Source organism: Chanodichthys erythropterus, chromosome 1, assembly GCF_024489055.1.
Source record: "Chanodichthys erythropterus isolate Z2021 chromosome 1, ASM2448905v1, whole genome shotgun sequence".
Classification (NCBI taxonomy): Eukaryota; Metazoa; Chordata; class Actinopteri; order Cypriniformes; family Xenocyprididae; genus Chanodichthys; species Chanodichthys erythropterus.
The window spans coordinates 10,935,924-10,954,762 of record NC_090221.1 but is presented as its reverse complement, the minus strand read 5'-3'; the positions used below and the strand labels follow the sequence as shown (position 1 = coordinate 10,954,762).

General features: G+C 37.5%; 1 protein-coding gene across 4 annotated transcripts in view; it reads right to left on the bottom strand.

Annotated features, from left to right (window-relative positions):
• ebf1a (EBF transcription factor 1a) overlaps positions 1-18,839 on the bottom strand; it is a 135,799-nt gene that overhangs the window by 7,774 nt on the left and 109,186 nt on the right. For all 4 annotated transcript variants that reach the window (XM_067387729.1, XM_067387737.1, XM_067387715.1 and 1 more), the window contains exons 11-14: positions 16,937-17,025; positions 5,642-5,707; positions 4,174-4,351; positions 1,801-1,980 (exon numbers count right to left, since the gene is read on the bottom strand). In XM_067387729.1, the coding sequence (XP_067243830.1) occupies positions 1,801-1,980; positions 4,174-4,351; positions 5,642-5,707; positions 16,937-17,025 (513 nt within the window). The remainder of the gene's footprint in view (positions 1-1,800; positions 1,981-4,173; positions 4,352-5,641; positions 5,708-16,936; positions 17,026-18,839) is intronic.

Sequence of the window (18,839 nt, the reverse complement as noted above, 5' to 3'; positions counted from 1 at the left end):
CCCGTCTCTACCGCCTCTCCTTTTGTCTATTAATACCCTAAGAGCATTTTCCCCCTCAACGATTTTACAATTACTCCTGTCGTATTTCAGCTGCTCTCTTATACACTGATCTACCTTTATTGTTGTTATTATTCTACACTTAAATTTTATGGCACTTTTCCAAGTAAATTCTCCTGATAGTGTCATAATCCATTTATGAAGGCCTAACTAATCAATTAATGAAAATTGGAGCCCACAAAGCCTGCTCTCCCGCATTGATTGAAAGTGTCAGCGTGGAGTCAGTGAGCCTGTTAAAATACTTGTTAACATCTTGAAATCAAAGTACCGAATTGCTTCTCCTGCAATTAGTTTATTGATTTAATTAAGACGCTTTAATTTAGAAGCTGTGCGAGAAGATTGGTGTTATACGAATGGCTAAGCATTATAGACAGCGTCTGATCATGACTGAAGAAAAGAGTGGCTGGGATTATATTTCTACTCTTAAAGAGACACACACATTAATAGCTGACTTATGTCTCTAGCCAAGGGGCATCTAATATTTTAGAGGGGGCTCCTGTGGCAGGACTGGCGCACTTGGTGGTCTGAGTGAAATATGATACAGGCATAAGATGTGTTAATTTTACTACAGTTTATGTTTAGCATGCAAGGACCAGCTTGGATATTATATATACACATATATATACTACAGTTCAAACATTTGGGGTCGGTACTATTTTTAAAATGTTTTTGAAAGAAGCCTTTTATGCTCACCAAGGCAGCATTTATTTGATCAAAAATATAGTAAAACAGTAATGTTGTGAAATATAATTTAAAGTAACAGTTATGTGTGAATATAATTTATATTAGGGCTGACCGATATATCACATGCGATTGTCACGCGCATTTAGTCAGTAAAGCCGGTTCCCTGATTGCCGCTAAATCGCCATCACCTGCTTTCAAATGGAGCGGCGTTTAATAGACAGAGCCGTAGATCACTGACAAGCCACGCAATATCGTGTTCAAATATCGAAGGCGATTCATCTGCGATATGAACGCGATATTGCGTGGCTTGTCAGTGATCTACGTCTCTGTCTATTAAATGCCGCTCCATTTGAAAGTAGGTGATGGCGATTTTGCAGTAATCAGGGAACCGGCTTTACTGACGAAATGTGTGTGACAATCGCATGCGATATATCGGTCAGCCCTAATTTATATTATAATTTATTAAGCAAAATTTTCAGCATCATTACTCCAGACTTCAGTGTCGCATGATCCTTCAAAAATCATTCTAATATACTGATTTGGTGCTCGAGAAACATTTCTTCTTATTATAAATGTTGAAAACAGAAATCAAGGTTTCCAACAAATGTTGGAAACCTTGATACATTTTTCTCAGGATTCTTTGATGAACAGTTCAAAAGTGCAGCATTTATTTAAAATAGAAATAGAAATATTTTTATGTAAGTGATTATAGCAAAATAAAGTAAACTGCGACATATTATACCCAAAAATTCTGGGTATAATAAGTGAACTACTAGTAAAACCGGTAAAAAATTTGGAACCAAAAATTATTCAGACACTTTGACCTGACCATGTTTTGCTTAAGTGTTATCTGACATAATTAAGATTAATTTTGTTCTGACACAGTTTAACTCTGAGATCTTGTCATATTTTATTACCATTTTTTTAAACTATAGTGAATAGACTGTATTAATTAATTAAATGCTCAAGGTGTCTGAATACATTTTGGTTTGACTGTATGTGAATGCTCATACTTATATGCAAATGACTCAAAAGGGGTTAGAGAAGGTCAGAACTCACTGGCATAAGGAGAGTTGGCAGCAGAGCCGTTGAGGAAGTTGGGCGATCCTCCCAGCGTGGTCATGCCTGTGTTTCCATATCCATTCATACTGGTAGAGACGGTACTGTAGCTACTCTGCTGGGGTGTCGTGCTGGGTACGTAACCGTGAGGGGATACGCTGCTTGTGTTTCGACTGAAACCTAAAACACACACACATAGGACTGAGAGGAGCCAAACATGACATAGAAAATACAAAGATAGAATAAATAAAGAAACAAACAGAATCAGCTTTCGGTCTCCATTGACTTTCATTGTATAGAAAAGAACACCGTGAGTATTCTGCTGAATATCTCCTTTTTTGTTACACAGTAGGAAGAAAGTCATACAGGTGTGGAATGACATGAGGGTGAATGAATGATGACAAATTTCATTTTTGGGGTGAACTATTCCTTAAAAAATGATCTGTGTGTCAGTAGCATACGGAGACAGAGAGGACAGAAGGAGGATATGGACTATAAATATACATTAAACGCTGACATGGGTGAAAGCAGCAGGAAGTTCTCGCTCCAGGAGTCCCCGCTGTCTGGTACAAAGGCAGCGCTCATCTCTGCACTGCTTACTATTCATTCTCCCTTTCTTTAGACGACTGATACATTACTGCTGACTTAACACAAATCATTCACTGTCACAGAGGCCAAGGAATGCTGAGGCAAAGGAGCCGGGAGGTTCAGGGCACATTGCTGAACGGTTGTATCTGTCTGCATGCTGTCTATCTCACTAGTTTTCACCCACTTCCCCACGCAGCAGACTACCGTGGCACACTTTACTGGGACTGTACAGAATCACTCACAGATACTAGAAACATGACTTTCATTTGAAAGTCATGTTTCTAGTATCTGTAAAACCGCCTTCTTCCATCTAAAAAATATATCTAAATTACGACATATGCTCTCAATGACAAATGCGGAACAGTTGGTTCATGCATTCATGACCTCAAGACTAGATTATTGTAACGCTCTACTGGGTGATTGTTCTGCTCGGCTTTTAAACAAACTACAGTTGGTTCAAAATGCGGCAGCTAGAGTTCTTACTAGAACCAGAAAGTATGACCATATTAGCCCAGTTCTGTCAACATTACATTGGCTCCCTATTAAACATCGTATAGATTTTAAAATCTTGCTACTTACTTATAAAGCTCTAAATGGTTTAGCTCCCCAGTACCTAAGTGAGCTCTTAATGCATTATAGTCCTTCACGTTTATTGCGATCTCAGAATTTAGGCCAGTTGATAATACCCAGAATATCAAAATCAACTGAAGGCGGCAGATCATTTTCCTATTTAGCACCTAAACTCTGGAACAATCTTCCTAGCATTGTTCGGGAAGCAGACACACTCTGTCAGTTTAAATCTAGACTAAAAACACATCTCTTTGCTCTTGCATACACATAACACATCATCAATACATTAACATTTTTCAAATCCGTTAAAGGATTGTTACGCTGCAATAATTAGGTCGGCCGGAACCGAGAACATTTCCTATAACACTAGATATACCTGTACATCAGAACAAGAATGGCATCTACGCTAATATCTGTCTCTCTGCTTATCCTGAGGTTTGCCGGGTGCTGGATCCAGGCCGTATCCAGGTCAGATGGAGAACCTGCGTCTGGACCTGACTACAACGTAGCCCAGGATCCCCGTATCCGCTTGCATATATTTATATATAATCGATTTTTAATCTCTATAATAAAAATGTACAATTCAGATTTTGATCTCCATATACATTTACATTTATAGATCTGCCAAGGGGTTGTTTCCGTCCTAGGACTTGTTTCCCAGTGCTAGCACGCTGGGTTTTTCTCCTAGGGGGTTTTTTCCACCCCTGGAAGTCAGCCGACATTGGCTTAATGTAGCACCATCTTGTATATGTTACATATTACCACGCTTGTTTGTACAGTTTTAACCACTTCCCTTTTTTTCTGTGCTTCTACTATGTAAAGCTGCTTTGAAACAATTACCAATTGTAAAAGCGCTATATAAATAAATTTGACTTGACTTTGACTTGACTCTTAAGTAGAAAAGAGGGGTGTTTGTGATGGAAAGACTGACAATGACTTATTAAATACACTGCAGCAATATTTCAGCACATTTAGCACCTGGTTCAACTGGTTTACGGGTGTTTAGTGAATAAAACACAGGGGTTTGTACTAAAATACTACATGTAAAAGTGAATTCACTGCTTAGTCTTTCTAGATATTTCTCTTTGTGTGCATACACACGCAAGCACAAACTCTCATATTCAATCATAGTAGTCTAGGATTAATCTCGGTCTCTGTGTTTTGTGAATGGCCAAAAAATCTTGAGGTATTTAAATTGATGTAATCTCTGCTCACCCTGATTGGCTGCTTGTGTGGACTCAGACACATTGACAGCGAGCTGGCTGTGGAAGGAGTTGACTCCCATCATGCCAGTATGGACTGAGCTGTTGGCCAGACCTGGCAGCTGGTTGTGACCACGTGGGACGTTGTAAAGCGCCTCTGCGATATCCGCTGCTCTTTTTAGAATGATCTCCTGTGAGGATCAACAAAGATATGAACCAATGCCATGATTAGAAGGATATTAGTAAGCCAACAACTGCCTGAAAAAAACAAACAAACAAACAAAAAAACCACCCTCCTTCAAATAATAATACAGTATAAATAATGGTTTGACTGAATAATCATTTTACAACAAAATAATATCACAATAAAATGCATTAAAAATAATATATAACCCAACGAATACATACAAATAAAATTATAATACTAATAAATAAATAATATAAAAAATAACAGCAAAATTTATACTTTTATAAAATATTATGAAACAATTTAAAAACCCCAAATATATTCATTTTATCAATGCACCTTACTGTTTAGTAATTTAAAAGTTTTCTTAAAAAATTAAACCTATGCACAGGCAACTCATGTGTTGCCACCTATTCAAATATGATCATATAAATCAGTGAATAAGAGGGTCAATATATTGTTAATACTAAAGAACCAAATCTAGAAGATCTTAGAATCAATATAAATTTCAAAGAGGTTTTTTTTTTATCTGCCAGTCAGTCTAGATAGAGAGCAAAACACAGTAGTTTGGGGTGGAGGGGGAGTAGGGCTGCACATTTTGGTCTCATAATTCACCCTCATAAAGATGACAGGACTGTGTGGAGGTTGGGGGGATAGGGGTTCCTGAGAGAGAACTCTCTGAGTGGGTTGATGACTGGAGTCATGCTCCATCCACTGCCCAGCCTAAATAATTCAGCATCACTGCACTCATGCTCAGCTCAGCAATCGATGAGCATATGCCCTCACTCGCAGTTCATAACTGATCTAACATTGAAGATGCCCTTGTGGTCCTTCAAACCAATGAGAGAGCGCTCTGGAGGAATTGCGTTGGGGGATTTATGTTGAGGAAATATGTTAGGGAATATTAGAGAATGAGTCTATGGCCTTAAAGCTCTGAAATGGCCTCAACTGGGAACAAATGCTTATCTGTAATGCTCAATTAAACCACATCTATACTACATCACAATCTTAACCCTAATAATACAATTTGCACACTATTGTGCGCTTGCACTTTTGACTAAAAGGATGTGCAGAATTTCAACTATTTTTCCTTATTTGTAATTTATTCATTTATAAAACTGGCTTAACATCTAGGTCAACAGGAGAATGTGATATTTATGTATGTGTGGTTCCAGTCGGTTCTAAAATGTAAATTTAGTATATATTTTAGTCACAAAATATTTATGAATCATGAGGCCCTGTGCATCTAGAATGTTTATGGTCTTAAGTCTTGTCATGTTTACTTGAATCTTACCTGATTATTGTGTGGCATCCCGTACAGAGCTTCTACCAGGTCTGCTGCCCTCTTCAGAATCACCTCCTGTAAGACAGAAATATTATAAGGTGGCACTTTAGCTTTCCATTTCTCATGATTTCAAATTAACAAAACATGATATCGATGACTAGATCTGACAGAAATTGTCTTACAAATTTTCAGACAATATATATGGCTTAAAAAAAAAACATATTTCAAGACATACTGTCTGAAAAAAGTCTTTAAAAACATGCCATTATTTTATGAAACTGAACATTTTAAGGATATTTACAAAGAAAGATTTTTTAAAAGTGTGATTTAATGAACCAAAGCATTACATTTTTCTAGTCTATTTTGCTACTCGACCGATACAAATAGACTTACAGTACAATTACTACAGGATCAGTCCCTTTAGAACAATATCAGGTTAAGTGCTTCGCTAAAGGGCACAATGCTAACAGGGGACCTTCAGTTCATAGTTCGCCCCTGACAGGGTTTGAACATGTGACCTTTGGATTGCTAGCCAATAGTCCTGACCACAACTCCCCTACACTACCATTTGCAGAGGGGATATGTCTTAGAAAACACCTTAACAGCCCCTGTACTTCATCTAGCACTTCCTACCAACAGCCCTGCCACCAATTCCATGTATAATACATGAATACAAACACATTTAAAGCAAATACATGCATGTTAGTACATGCAAACGACCGCTCCGCGGGAGGCATGGGCTACAGTAATGCTATTTTCCTTCCAGGTAATCGACTTTCACTTCCATAACCAAAAACCTATTTATTACCAACCTTTTCACACATTAAACATTTATTTACAGTGTTCTTTACACTGTGTATTCATTTCCTTTCTTCCAAGCCCTCATCTTCTGTTCGTTTTTTTTTTTTTTTAAACCCTGAAGCTCCAGTGGAACCCTTTTTAAAAGTTAATGTGCTGGTGCTGAGGAAATAAGCTCGCAGTGCGACAACCAGAAAATTGTTCTCACCCTCGGCGTGTAACCCTCGCTGCGAACAAGCCCCCGAGCATGTGTGCCTGCCTGCCAGCCGACATATTGCCTTTCAATCAGCCCCCTCCGCCTCCCACCGGCGGCCCCAGACGCAACACACAGACACGAACATGACGAGGGGGTCAGCAAAGCAATAAAGATTTTTAGTGCGCTGTCCAAGGTGCTAAATTCACTCAATAATGGGAGCTCTGGCACTGCGTTAACCCCTCGTTAGGGGTGCTTCGCGGGGGAGGCGCCCGTCTCCGTTCGCCGGGGCTCGGGCTGGGTGATTGAGAGAAGCGCGGGAGCCTGGGGAGGCCTAAAGTGGTGCTTTAGTATGGATGTGTGACTCCGATGGGCTCTCTTCTCCTTTACCCTCCTCTTCGTGGGATGGAGGAAGAACATTAGGGATGGGAAGCATTAGTCCATGGCTCGGTCCCCTGCTGCACCGGCACTGTGTCATTTATCCAGTACACCTCTACAGGCACCTCATACTCTCCTCTACTTCTCTCGCGTTCGCGTTCGCACTCGCTCTCCTTTGTTAGAAGGTCTCGTCCCTACCTATCGATCTCCCGTCATTACGATATTGGGGGGTGGGGAAGAAATCTGTTGAGAGGGCAAATCCAATAAGGAAGGGGCCAAAAGTTTGTCCAGATAAACAAATAAATGCTATTAGCACAGGCTGTGTGTGGTGGCCCTGTGTCTGGAAGCAAAGCCCATTTCCTGGGCGAGTAGCAGTGCTTCCAGTAAGGGCCGAGCAGGGAGCCAGGAGCGGTAAACAGGAAAGAAACCTGATCTTGGATCTGCGCGTCTGTATAGCTGTCTATCAGTCAGAGCCATCATAACCCGGGCTCTATCCTCCATCCTCCCCCCTTCTCCACTCCTTCAGAGCCATGAGCTATGAGGACCCGATCTCCGTTTCGACCCATTCGGAGTGTCTTTAGCACCCTGACAGGTGTTTTCCAGCTTTGTTTTCCATCACTGTGAAAGCTGAGATGTATATATACACTCATAGTAACACATAAGCGCGTATAAATGCGAATGTGGGCAACCAAACAACCCCAGGCATAGTGTTTTGAAGAATATAATATCAAATAGCCACAGCGCAGCACCGTAAGGGCCAGCCTGCACATTAATGTGCTCCGGACATTGAATCTGTTCCTGTGTGTAAATTATGGTGGCTGGTAATATGATATACATTCATTAGGAAGGGGACTGCTGAAAAAAAAAATGAAATAAGGCCCGGGTCACATCTGGAATGTTAAGGCAATGGCGTCTGCACATTTACAAGGAAGCCAGGCCTGTAAAAACATGATAAATTTATTCCTGTGCTTGTTCATTTGCAATTTTATCATCTCCTAATGTTCTATTAGAGCAGTAATACCAGCGGGGTCACCATCGTCGCTCATGTGGAACGGAGCGGAGTGATGATGTCATACTTCCTGCTCTGCTCCTCTGACCTCATGGACTGCTGGTCTTGTGGAGGTTCTGATTTTATTAGCTTAACTGAGGTCTCGTACACGTAGTGCTGTGCAGTCACAAAGTCATTTATATATATTAATATTTAAAGAAATACAGCCTTCAGTCTCTAGCATCTCAGAATTGTTTCTAAGGCTGTCAACTGACTAAAATTTTTAATCAAATTAATTACATGATATGCAAATTGATTATTCAAAATGAATGTCATTTATTTGCATAGCAATGTTTGTTGGTAAAGCAAAGAAGACATTGCATTAGAGTAGCAGATTTTTAGGAGTCAATATTAGGGATGGGTACCGAAACCCGGTATTAAATTGGCCCCGGGGCTAAATTTTGAAAGACTGGTGTATCGATAAGCTCTGACGTTAACGGTTCTGCTATCGGTACTGGAGAAATTATGAAGAAAATAAACGTACATTTATGCTATATAGACATTATCTTGCAAATTCTATCTCACCAGAGTCACCAGCTGTGTCTGTATGCAATAATATTAGGACATTTGTCTATGATGCATTTTTGCTTTCACAATCCAGAAGAGAGATCACGCTCACGCAGAGGAGCTAGAGCACAGCCGCTCACATGAAAGCCCTGTTTAATGGTGATGATGGAGGAGAGAACTAAACAACTAAACGTCTGCTTACACTTTAGGCCTGTGATATTAAGCTAATTTTATTTTTGATTTCGATGTTGGCTTCCAAGGATCAGAAAGAAGAGGTAAAACTATTAAAAACCACCTTCATTCTCTTCACAGATGTGCATGTTCCTCCCTAAACCCAAACTTAAGGTCAGAATCAGCATTATCGGCGATTGTTGTAAAATACAGTCTTTACTGTTGCTAAATTGCAGTAAATGTTTGATATTTATTATCAACGTTTTAAAACATTGAAAGCACAATAATCCGCGCAAGAGATGCTGTTCCTCAGGCTGAATTGTGTGCGCACGCTCCAAAATGTATCGCAAATAGACAAATTACACATGTACAAAGTCCAAACGATCAAATACACACAAAAATATGTTAAAATTACCGGATTGGAGCATGTTTAGCTACTTAAACTCAGTTTATATCGTAAGTGTACATGAACAGATGGGGGAAAATCCGATGTGTGTTAATATCTATTGTCTTAAAATGACAGCAGTCACCTTCTGACGATTGTGCCATCAGTGTTAATCAACAACAAAATGCAAAGAGAAAATCACTTACAGCTCTTCATCTGAATATAGTTAGCTTTAATAGGCATTAATCTATTAATTTATACTGTGAAAACCATGCAGTGTTATTTTACATTTGGTTACTTTACTTAAGATATCATATATAGGCTAGGCCTATATTACTTACCTGAACACATGAACAAATAAAAGCACTTTATTCATCTTTGTTTTATTGTATTTGTCAGTTTGTTTTACTTTGTTTCTTTGTTCATGTTCTTACTGTATCTCATATAAAACACCAATATAATATAAAGCAAAGTTAATTCAGCTCTTATATATATATATATATATATATATATATATATAAACAAAAAGTACAGATAAGAATACCGTTAAAGTAACGGATCGATAAGCAGTATCGGTAAGAGTAGTAAGGGGCAGAGAGCCATGGGGTGGGGCAGAGAGCTATGGGAAAGGAACTAAGCCAGTGGCGCAATTGCTAATGAGTGTCACCTGTGCGCAACACCAGCCTCGAGTCTCATAGAAGCGCTCCAGAAGGATAAAAGGAGGAGTGACGACAGTGAAGGAATGGAGAGGACCAAGTCTGGACTATTTATGTTGTTTTGTGTTTTATGCAGCAGATGTCTGTCAGGGGCTGCCGCTTTACTTTTGTTTTGTTGTTTATTTTGTCATTAAAGTTGAATTGAATTTTGAAAAATGTATCAAGACTTCAGATTTCCTTGAATTATTCCTAAGGTAGGAAAATATAAAATATAAATTTATTTATTTATATATATTTTTATTTATATTTAATTTATATTTATTTATATTATTCATTATATATTTAAAAAATATAATAAATAATAATAATACTGATTATAAATATTATTTGTATTATTAATAATTATTATTAATATTATTAATCAACTTGACAGCTGTACTACAAAAATTCAAAAACAAATTTTGAATAGAATTCTAAATAAATTCTAGAATATAAGAACAGGGCATAGTATACTGTTAGTATATAGGGTGCACCAAATGCACCCAATCCAAGTGTGATGTACATATAATCTGTGCAAACGAACCACACAAACTCATATGCCTCTATCTGTTTGCAATAACTGTAAATGCTTGGCTCAAACAGTAACCACACCGGTGTGTAATGTCATGCTGTTTATACCCACCAAGGCTGCAATCCATTTTGATGAATGAGGGCTATCATATAGTGAGCTTTCCTTATCCTGACAATAATCTAATCTTTAGTTTCAAACGCACAATTTGTCGCTGATGTAAGAGATGAGATACTCCAACCATGAGTCAATACAACGGCAACGGTTCCCAGAACAATGTGTTAGGTTTTAATCTGATAGAAAAGTGTCTTTACCGTAATAATCGTAAATGTATGACAGTTTTATGACAGAGTTAGTTACGGGCAGCATAAGAGTACAGTGGTTCACCAAAAATATGGTTTGTGGTGTTATGATCCATGACAGTTAATATGTTTGCATGCATTTTCCTGAATTTAAGTGAGGAACTACAGCAGGTTCAGTTTTTACGGTACACTTTATGGTGTCACACGTGTGTTAATCACCTTTGCGTGAGGTAAAATGCATTGAGTGAAGGTAGCCATCACATTGTGTAGATGCAGTGAATCATGTGAATTAGAGCAGAATGTCCATTCCATGTGTATGAGCACAGCTGATGCGCAGTTCTTTGACTTCCACTGATTTGAGTTTGCCTGCTCTGTCAAATGTATTTCTCAACATAGTGGCTTAACCACCGTGCTTATCTAATGCAAAATCAAATATCCTTAGTCTTCCTTTCCCAATCTCCCCCTCCTCCATGTCTTTCCTCCATCAATATCTGCCCATCATAAATATCAGTCACTGTGCTCTTTAACTAATGTGACTTCATTGCATAATTCATATTCTCTCCGGGCCTCAAAGGTTACTCTCTGAAAGTCAATAATAACCTGTCTTTCCAAGTCTGCACAATACGACTGCGTAGTGCAGCCACCAAAAATTTGCAAAGTCTGGATCACATACTACTCAATGACTTGTATGACAAATACTATTTTTTAAGAAAAGTTTGTGAGATTAGTGATCTCCAACTTTGCTTGCTTTGGGTTGGGAAACATTGGTCTAAATAAACCTGTGCAGATTAAATAAATTAACTACATCCATATTCACATATTTTATAGTGGTCTTATGGATTTCCCACTAATGTATAAAGAACATGCTACACCGCTACCCAGAAACATTTTTCCTGGAAGCACAAATTGAATTCTGGACCCTGTAGAGTTAGCCAAGGGGGATCAGGTGGGTGTGAAGTGACAGGGAAAATGTGGGAAACAACACTGACAGAGGAGATGAAGAGAGACCAAACAAGGCCACAGCCTGGACGTGCTGAATATGGGCCAGGTGCATTATGGGATGCAGTTTCTCCTTCAAATGATTCCCTACAAACACTATAAATATACAGTCAAACCAAAAATTGTTCAGACATTTTTGATATATTTTCACTAGTGGGTGCAGGACACTGTAGTTCATTTATGTAAGTGAGGATAGCAAAATAAAGTAAACTGTGACATATTATACCCAAACATTCTTCATACAGTGAACTACCAGTAAAATGTATACAAATTTGGAACCAAAACTTATTCAGACACTTTGACCTGACCATGTTTTGCTTAAGTGTTATCTGACACAATTTTTCTGACACAGTTTAACTCTGAGATCTTGTCATATTTTAATACCATTTTTTTAAAACTATAGTGAATAAACTGAATGAATGAAATGTTCAAGCTGTCTGAATAAATTTTGGTTTGACTATATCTACCTTTATATAGCCATCATATAAAACACTACCCATAACACACATAAAAATACATATTTGTGTGTTTGTGCATATTATACATACACATATATATATATATATATATATATATATATATATATATATATATATATATATATATATATATACACACACACATATGTATATATATATACACACATACATATATATACATATATATACACACATATATATATAAACACACACACATATATATATATACACACATATATAAACACACACACATATATATATATACACACACACATATTATATATATATATATATATATATATATATATATATATATATATACTTTAAATGTACAGCTCAAGTATGTTTTAATCATGAAAGTATGAAAATACATTAATATGGTATTATTGCAACACTCAGTTTTATACGATATTTAGACTATCAGGAGGCATGAACTCTTGGTTTGAAATTAAATATTCTCACTATCACCAGTAATCTTGTTATTACAAGAGATTTTTCCAAAATATCACAGAAAAAAACATCTTGTTGAACCATCGCTGCGTAATAAATTTGCTGGCCTGGATAACATAGTAGCATGCTTGTTCAAGGACTGAGAGAAACAAGTTAACCTGCCGTGTTCCACACTTGGCCCTCACCTGTGATTGAGTCCAGCAGTTTAGAGAAGTGCCGTCAACAAACTGTTATTGCCTCAATAAAGGGCAAAATCAATAGTGCTGAAATGAGTGGCTGGGCGCAGTAGCCGACGCTGTTAATATCTCGCTGAGAGGGTTTGAACGAGAGGAGGAGGGACAGAAAAGGGAGGGGAAGACAGAGAGAAAGAGAGAGAAAGAGAGGCGTACAACCTCAAGTACTTGAGGATATCAGGGTAAAATCCATCTGCTAACACCAACCTTGTCTCGACAACCAACCGGACATATATAGCTACACAGAGAAATTATTTCTCATTTACCTTTTCCATGTTCGCTATCTCTATGCCCTCTTTCCTTATGCTGCTTTGGCTGCCTCTTCCCCCTTGTGGTGACTCAATTATTGTTGGGTGAGCAGTAATAAAGTGAGGGCTGTGGTGCCTTCGATCGGCTGACCTGTGAGAAGGCAGCACCGGACAGCTGACTTCACCATGATGGATCACCCAACTCTCTCTCTCTCTCCCTTCCTGCCTGTTCCTTTTGTTCTCTGTCTCTCGCTCTCTTTCTCTGCCAACCTGTCAAGGCCCAGGACTAAATCTGTAAATGTTAGTGTGTTGTTGAATGGTTTGGACTATTGTTTTCCATGTGATCTGCATTCTCTGAAGATAAACATTAACTAATTAGGCATACAATAAGTCATTTCAAAAACTTACCATGAGCTCTAAGGATGTTAAGTGATAGCATATGCTTCTGTAGAAGCCAAAAATCAGTTTGATTTCAACTACACTACCCAAAACTCTGAAAGCTTATAAACACAGGGATGATGATCAACGAAACAAGGAACAGGTGCGTATCTAATCAGAAACCATAGCAACAAACAATGAAACGTGAACTCAGGCAAACAGTGACAAGGAAAACAAAACAGAACAGAACAGAACCATGAAAGTAAATTGTAATAATAATTTTTCCTTTGAATGATGGGTATTTTTCTTATCTCATTGGAAAATATTTGGTTCTTGTTTTAAGTGCAAACATCAATGAATTTTGTTAAAATTTCTCTAAAAACAAGACTGTCATTTTGCTTTTCAAGTGAAAAAAAAACAAAAACAAAAAACTGGTACACGGGCTGCTGAAAAAGTGAGCACATACTCCAGTATTTTAATATAACAAACATCTAACTGCTTCCTCAGGGACTTCCCCTATACCTGACCCTGAAACTATCTTGCCGAGTAGTTTTGCCTATCTGTTTTATTCAGCAGCTCTAATAGAGTGAGGTTGCTCACTTGTGGGCCATTCCACCCTATTCATTAAAAGGTAAGGAATCAGTTAAGGGCGGCCGTTAAGCGGGCTCTCTGGGGAGAGCAGCCAACAGTGTATTCTGGTTTGCCTCCCTTATGCTGAAAACAGTGGGAAATATGTGACAAGTGACCCTGGCCATGACCCACCTAATGCATTCAGCTTCATCATCAGCCCAGGAAAATTAGTCCAAATCAAGCCAAGGTTAAGACCACTGAGAACATATGTGAGCAACATGGTGCCCCAGTTTCAATGAAAATTACCAGTCAGTTCCAATATGGCAGACAAAGAAAATTAATAATAATCATGGGGCAGATTTAAGTATTCCTCTTTCAGAGAGAAGCTGAAGCAGAGAAGCTACATTCTCTGACAAGCAAATTAATTTCAATGACTTTTGATGTTGACTTTTTAAACAATAATTTCATAGAGATTACACTTCTAACAGTATACATTTCTAAGCAATTAAATATTTTAAAGCTGAGCAATAAAAAAAGTAATAAAACATATTTAAATTAAAATTTAAAATTAATTCAATTTTATTACTTTTTTCAGGATTGTAATTTTATGAATTTGCAAATGGAAATCACAGTTTAAAAAATATCCTGCCTGATATTTACAGATGGCTATGGAAACCCTCAATATGCTATTTTAAATGTCTAGCAATTTATATTTTCATGTATATATATATATGTAATCTGTCATTATAAGGGGATATTCCTATCTTCATCAGTGACATCAATGAGTCAGTAATGTAATCAACGTTAGGAGGGACAAATAGCAACACATGTCTGCTGCTGATTTTTACATGGCCCTTTGGTGGGTCAGCACAGTGCTCCAGTACACAAAGAAGGGTGAGTATGTGTGCATGTGTGCGTGTGTGAGTGTGCGTGTGTGTGGTAACACAGGGTTCAGACTGTGGGACTGCAGAGGAAGGTATTCAGACAATGTCCATGTGGTTCATTAGGGACTAAGATCAAACGCCATTGCCCCGTTTAGCCCCACTGACAAGAGACAGAAGATCTGTCCTCTCCTCACCAGCTGGGGAATGGGCACTAACACGAGGGATGAGTGAGGGAGTGAGGGAGGAGTATGAAAGAAGAAATTGAGAGATAAAGGAAGGACGAGGACTACTATATGAGAAAGCCTGAGTGTGCAATGTCCATAAGATGGATAAAGCATACATCAATTAGCTGCAAAAATAAATGGAAAATTTCCCAAAATTGTTCATGACATGTTCATTTGTTAAGCTACAGATCAAATCTGTAGCAGATATCAACACACATTACCAGGCAAAAGTCTGGACACACTTGACCTGGTCTTAATGATCTAAATGGTCCTTTTTTAAATCCTTGAGATCAAAAAGTAGTTTGCATTTTTTTTATAGAACTATGATATATTTAATTATTTATTTATTATTTAGATTATTTATTATTTAGGATCTAATCAAATATAAAGTGTGCCTATGAATGATGTTAAGTTTTTTAATTATTTTCCCCAACTGGATAGTGAATGAAAAACTTTCATATTTTTGATGACTATTCTTATTATAAAATATGGATGATGATAATAATAATAATAATAATAATCATTATTATTATTAATGAGTGTCCACACTTTCAACTTCATTGGTAGTATATAATTTAAAACCTTGCCTGATTAGTTGATAATGGCAGTTGATAATTAGCTAAAACTAAAACCACAAAAAATTGAAATTGTTAATTAAATAATAATAAAAGTTACCTGAAATTAAATATAAAAAAGCTACTTGCCAAAGCAACAATTCTATATAAGTATAATAGTATATAATATATATATAATAGTATCTGAAGAGTGGTGCAGGTCACATGAGATTAGCAGCCAACTGTAACTGCTTGGCCACCAACTCTACATTTGCCTGATTCCTCTAGATTGGCTTTGGTTTGATGCCGCTTTTGTTGACCCCATGGTCTAATTTGATGTGTTTAAGGTGTAATGGATTGGGAGGAGGCTCATGGGATGTGAATACTGATGGCCCAGCTTTGATACAGAGGGCTGCTAACAGCACAAGGTCAGTCCTGAGTGTGAGCAGGCCCAGCCAGCAGCCAGCTATAATTACTCTTTTTTTTTTTTTTTTTTTTACACTATTAAGTGGTTCTGCTGGAGCGGGGCTCTAGGGTATAGGACACGCACAACAAGATAAAGTAATGTTTATTTATCCCTCCCAAAGGATCCATTTACTTGGCCAGCCTCTCCTTAAGAACCATGCATGGAGAGAGAAATAAACACCCAACTGCGTCCACAACTGGGCTCCTTTCACTGAGAATACTGAACAAAACTGCATGGGATTGAATATACAGTATATAATCTCTGAACTGATGGAGTCTGTAATGAATGCTTCAAATAACAAGACCATGTTTCAGCTAAGGCTACCGCAGTAAATGAAAATCAGAACCAGTGTGTTTACGTTAGTATTTGCTCTGTGAAAGGAAAAATGAACTACTGAAATTTAAATGACCAATTAAAGTCAACATTTAAACCCATTTTACTTCTATAATGTGACATATTTATGAGTGAAACACAATATGCAATAAGAAAATCTGGATGGGACTTTTTTGCGAACTGAATGTATTTTTAAAAGTAGGTGCCATGTACCAGAATGGGGCCAGAATCAATGCTAAAACGGTGTTAGCTAAAACAATCCCTAAATTGTTATTTGGTTATTGGTTATCATTATCCAGTAGCCTGTGGGGCCTAACTGACGTCAGTAGAAAACAAGTTGTTTCAAAGGATGATCTCTGGAATAACGCAGCAACGAAACAATAAGACCAGAAATGTGTATTATTCAGAAAGTAAATAGTGACTTCATTTTGACTTTAAAGCAAAGAAAGCATAACCGTTATGTCATGTAAGAGAACTGACCTTTGGTAAGCGCTCAGGGTCGCCTGGGTGTCTAGGGATCACCTTCTGTAGCCGCTGGAAACCATAGTCAATAGTGGGTTCATTCAGTGCTGCAGGAAAAGAGAAAATTTAACCATGTTACTGCAGTGAAACTCAACACCCATCTGCAATTACCATTACAAAGAAATGTATATAAAACATAAGTGTCATTTCCTTCAGACCTCAATACAGTTCCAAAAAACACAGTAGAAAGCAATAAAATGATAACTAAAGTATCAAATATTATGTTTCCTAAACAGCTGCCAAAATATCTGTATCAATTCCCACTATGCTTTAGCCGTTTGCAACCACAAGGCACCACTTTATGAATAAAACAACACTTGAGCAGTTTGTGTGAACGGATCTTATTTTTGCAGCCGGTGCAAAGGCACAACCATCATGCACAGCTTCACAAACTGGTCATGAGCAATGAGATTTGTGACAGATTCAACTGCAATGCAAATGCTACTGTTTAACAGCAATGCAACTCTTCTTACTTCTTACAAAATCTAGGGATACAGTAATGCTAACAATGGAAGTGAATGAGGCCAATCTGTAAACGTTTAAGTATGTTTCAATGGTATAGCCATAAGATAAAAAACAATATGCATGTTACATGATTTTAAGATGGATAAAAAAAAAAAAAAAAAAAAAAAAAAAAATATATATATTTTTGTCTGTGAAGGTTTATGTACAATTTTACAACCATGACAATGCAACACTATAAACCATAAAATGACTGTTTTAACGGAAGAATGAATTTAAATGCTTTTATAAAGACTTTAGCTTCACTTCAGTTCTACTTTTAAATCTGCCCAAAAACTAATTAAATAACTTCCATTAAGTGTCTCACCATAATCTAGATAAAAAAATGACAAAAATAACATTTTTTTAACATAACAATTATTATTTGTTGTAATCTACATTATGCCACAAAAGCTGTTGACTGAACTTAACTTGTATTGAACTCGTAATATTCCTTTAAACACATACATATTTACAGCTGATTTCATGGATCAGCAAAAAGTTATTTATACCAAAACTAACAGAGATCTTATGATGACCAGAAGCAGCCAGATAATTTCATCTATAAGCAAGATTAAGATTAACTACAAGGCGCCTTTTTAAATTTGCTGTCCTTAAACAAACTCCAATAACTAATGCTGGATTCAACTCTCTCTATTGTTTTGTTTACATAAGCACCACTAATCTGCAAAACAAATCTATAGACCACCGTTATGAGCAAATAATTCAATTAAAGTTTTCATTTCTGTGTGGCGGCACCTCCCACTCCTCAGAGGCCCACAGACAGCTTCACGAATGCTTGCTGAGGACAGAGCAATAAGATAATATTGAAATAGGAACCCGATCTGCGTGATAGGCCCAAACATCCTGCACGGGTGGACCACATGGTGCTTGGACCGATGTTTTTCTAACCTCCCTGGATTGAGCAGGGCTTTCACACTGAGACAATGGGTCTTTCTCCAGCACTGGCCCACTGAGCTTGTTTGTGTGTTTATCTGTTGTGGTGCTAAACTCAAGCCCTCAGGGGCACATTCACACAGAGCCCTTCTGTGATTCACTGAGACAGAGTAAGAGATATACAGAGAGATGTATGTAAGCAGAGATACTTGATATTTGATATGCAGCATTCAGTACAAAAGTATTTGGTACGAAGTCATTAAAGCTATGCTTAAAAACGTATGAATTTCACTGCATTAGATAACAAATACCAAACCAAGTAGTATCATACAAATTAAGACCTTTCATAACTGGACTGTCTCTAATGTTACTGTTCAAGGTGATTTTTAATGGATGTACTGACAGAATACTATCAGAATAACCACAAGTATATTTCATCATTTTCTTTCTAAACAGTATATCA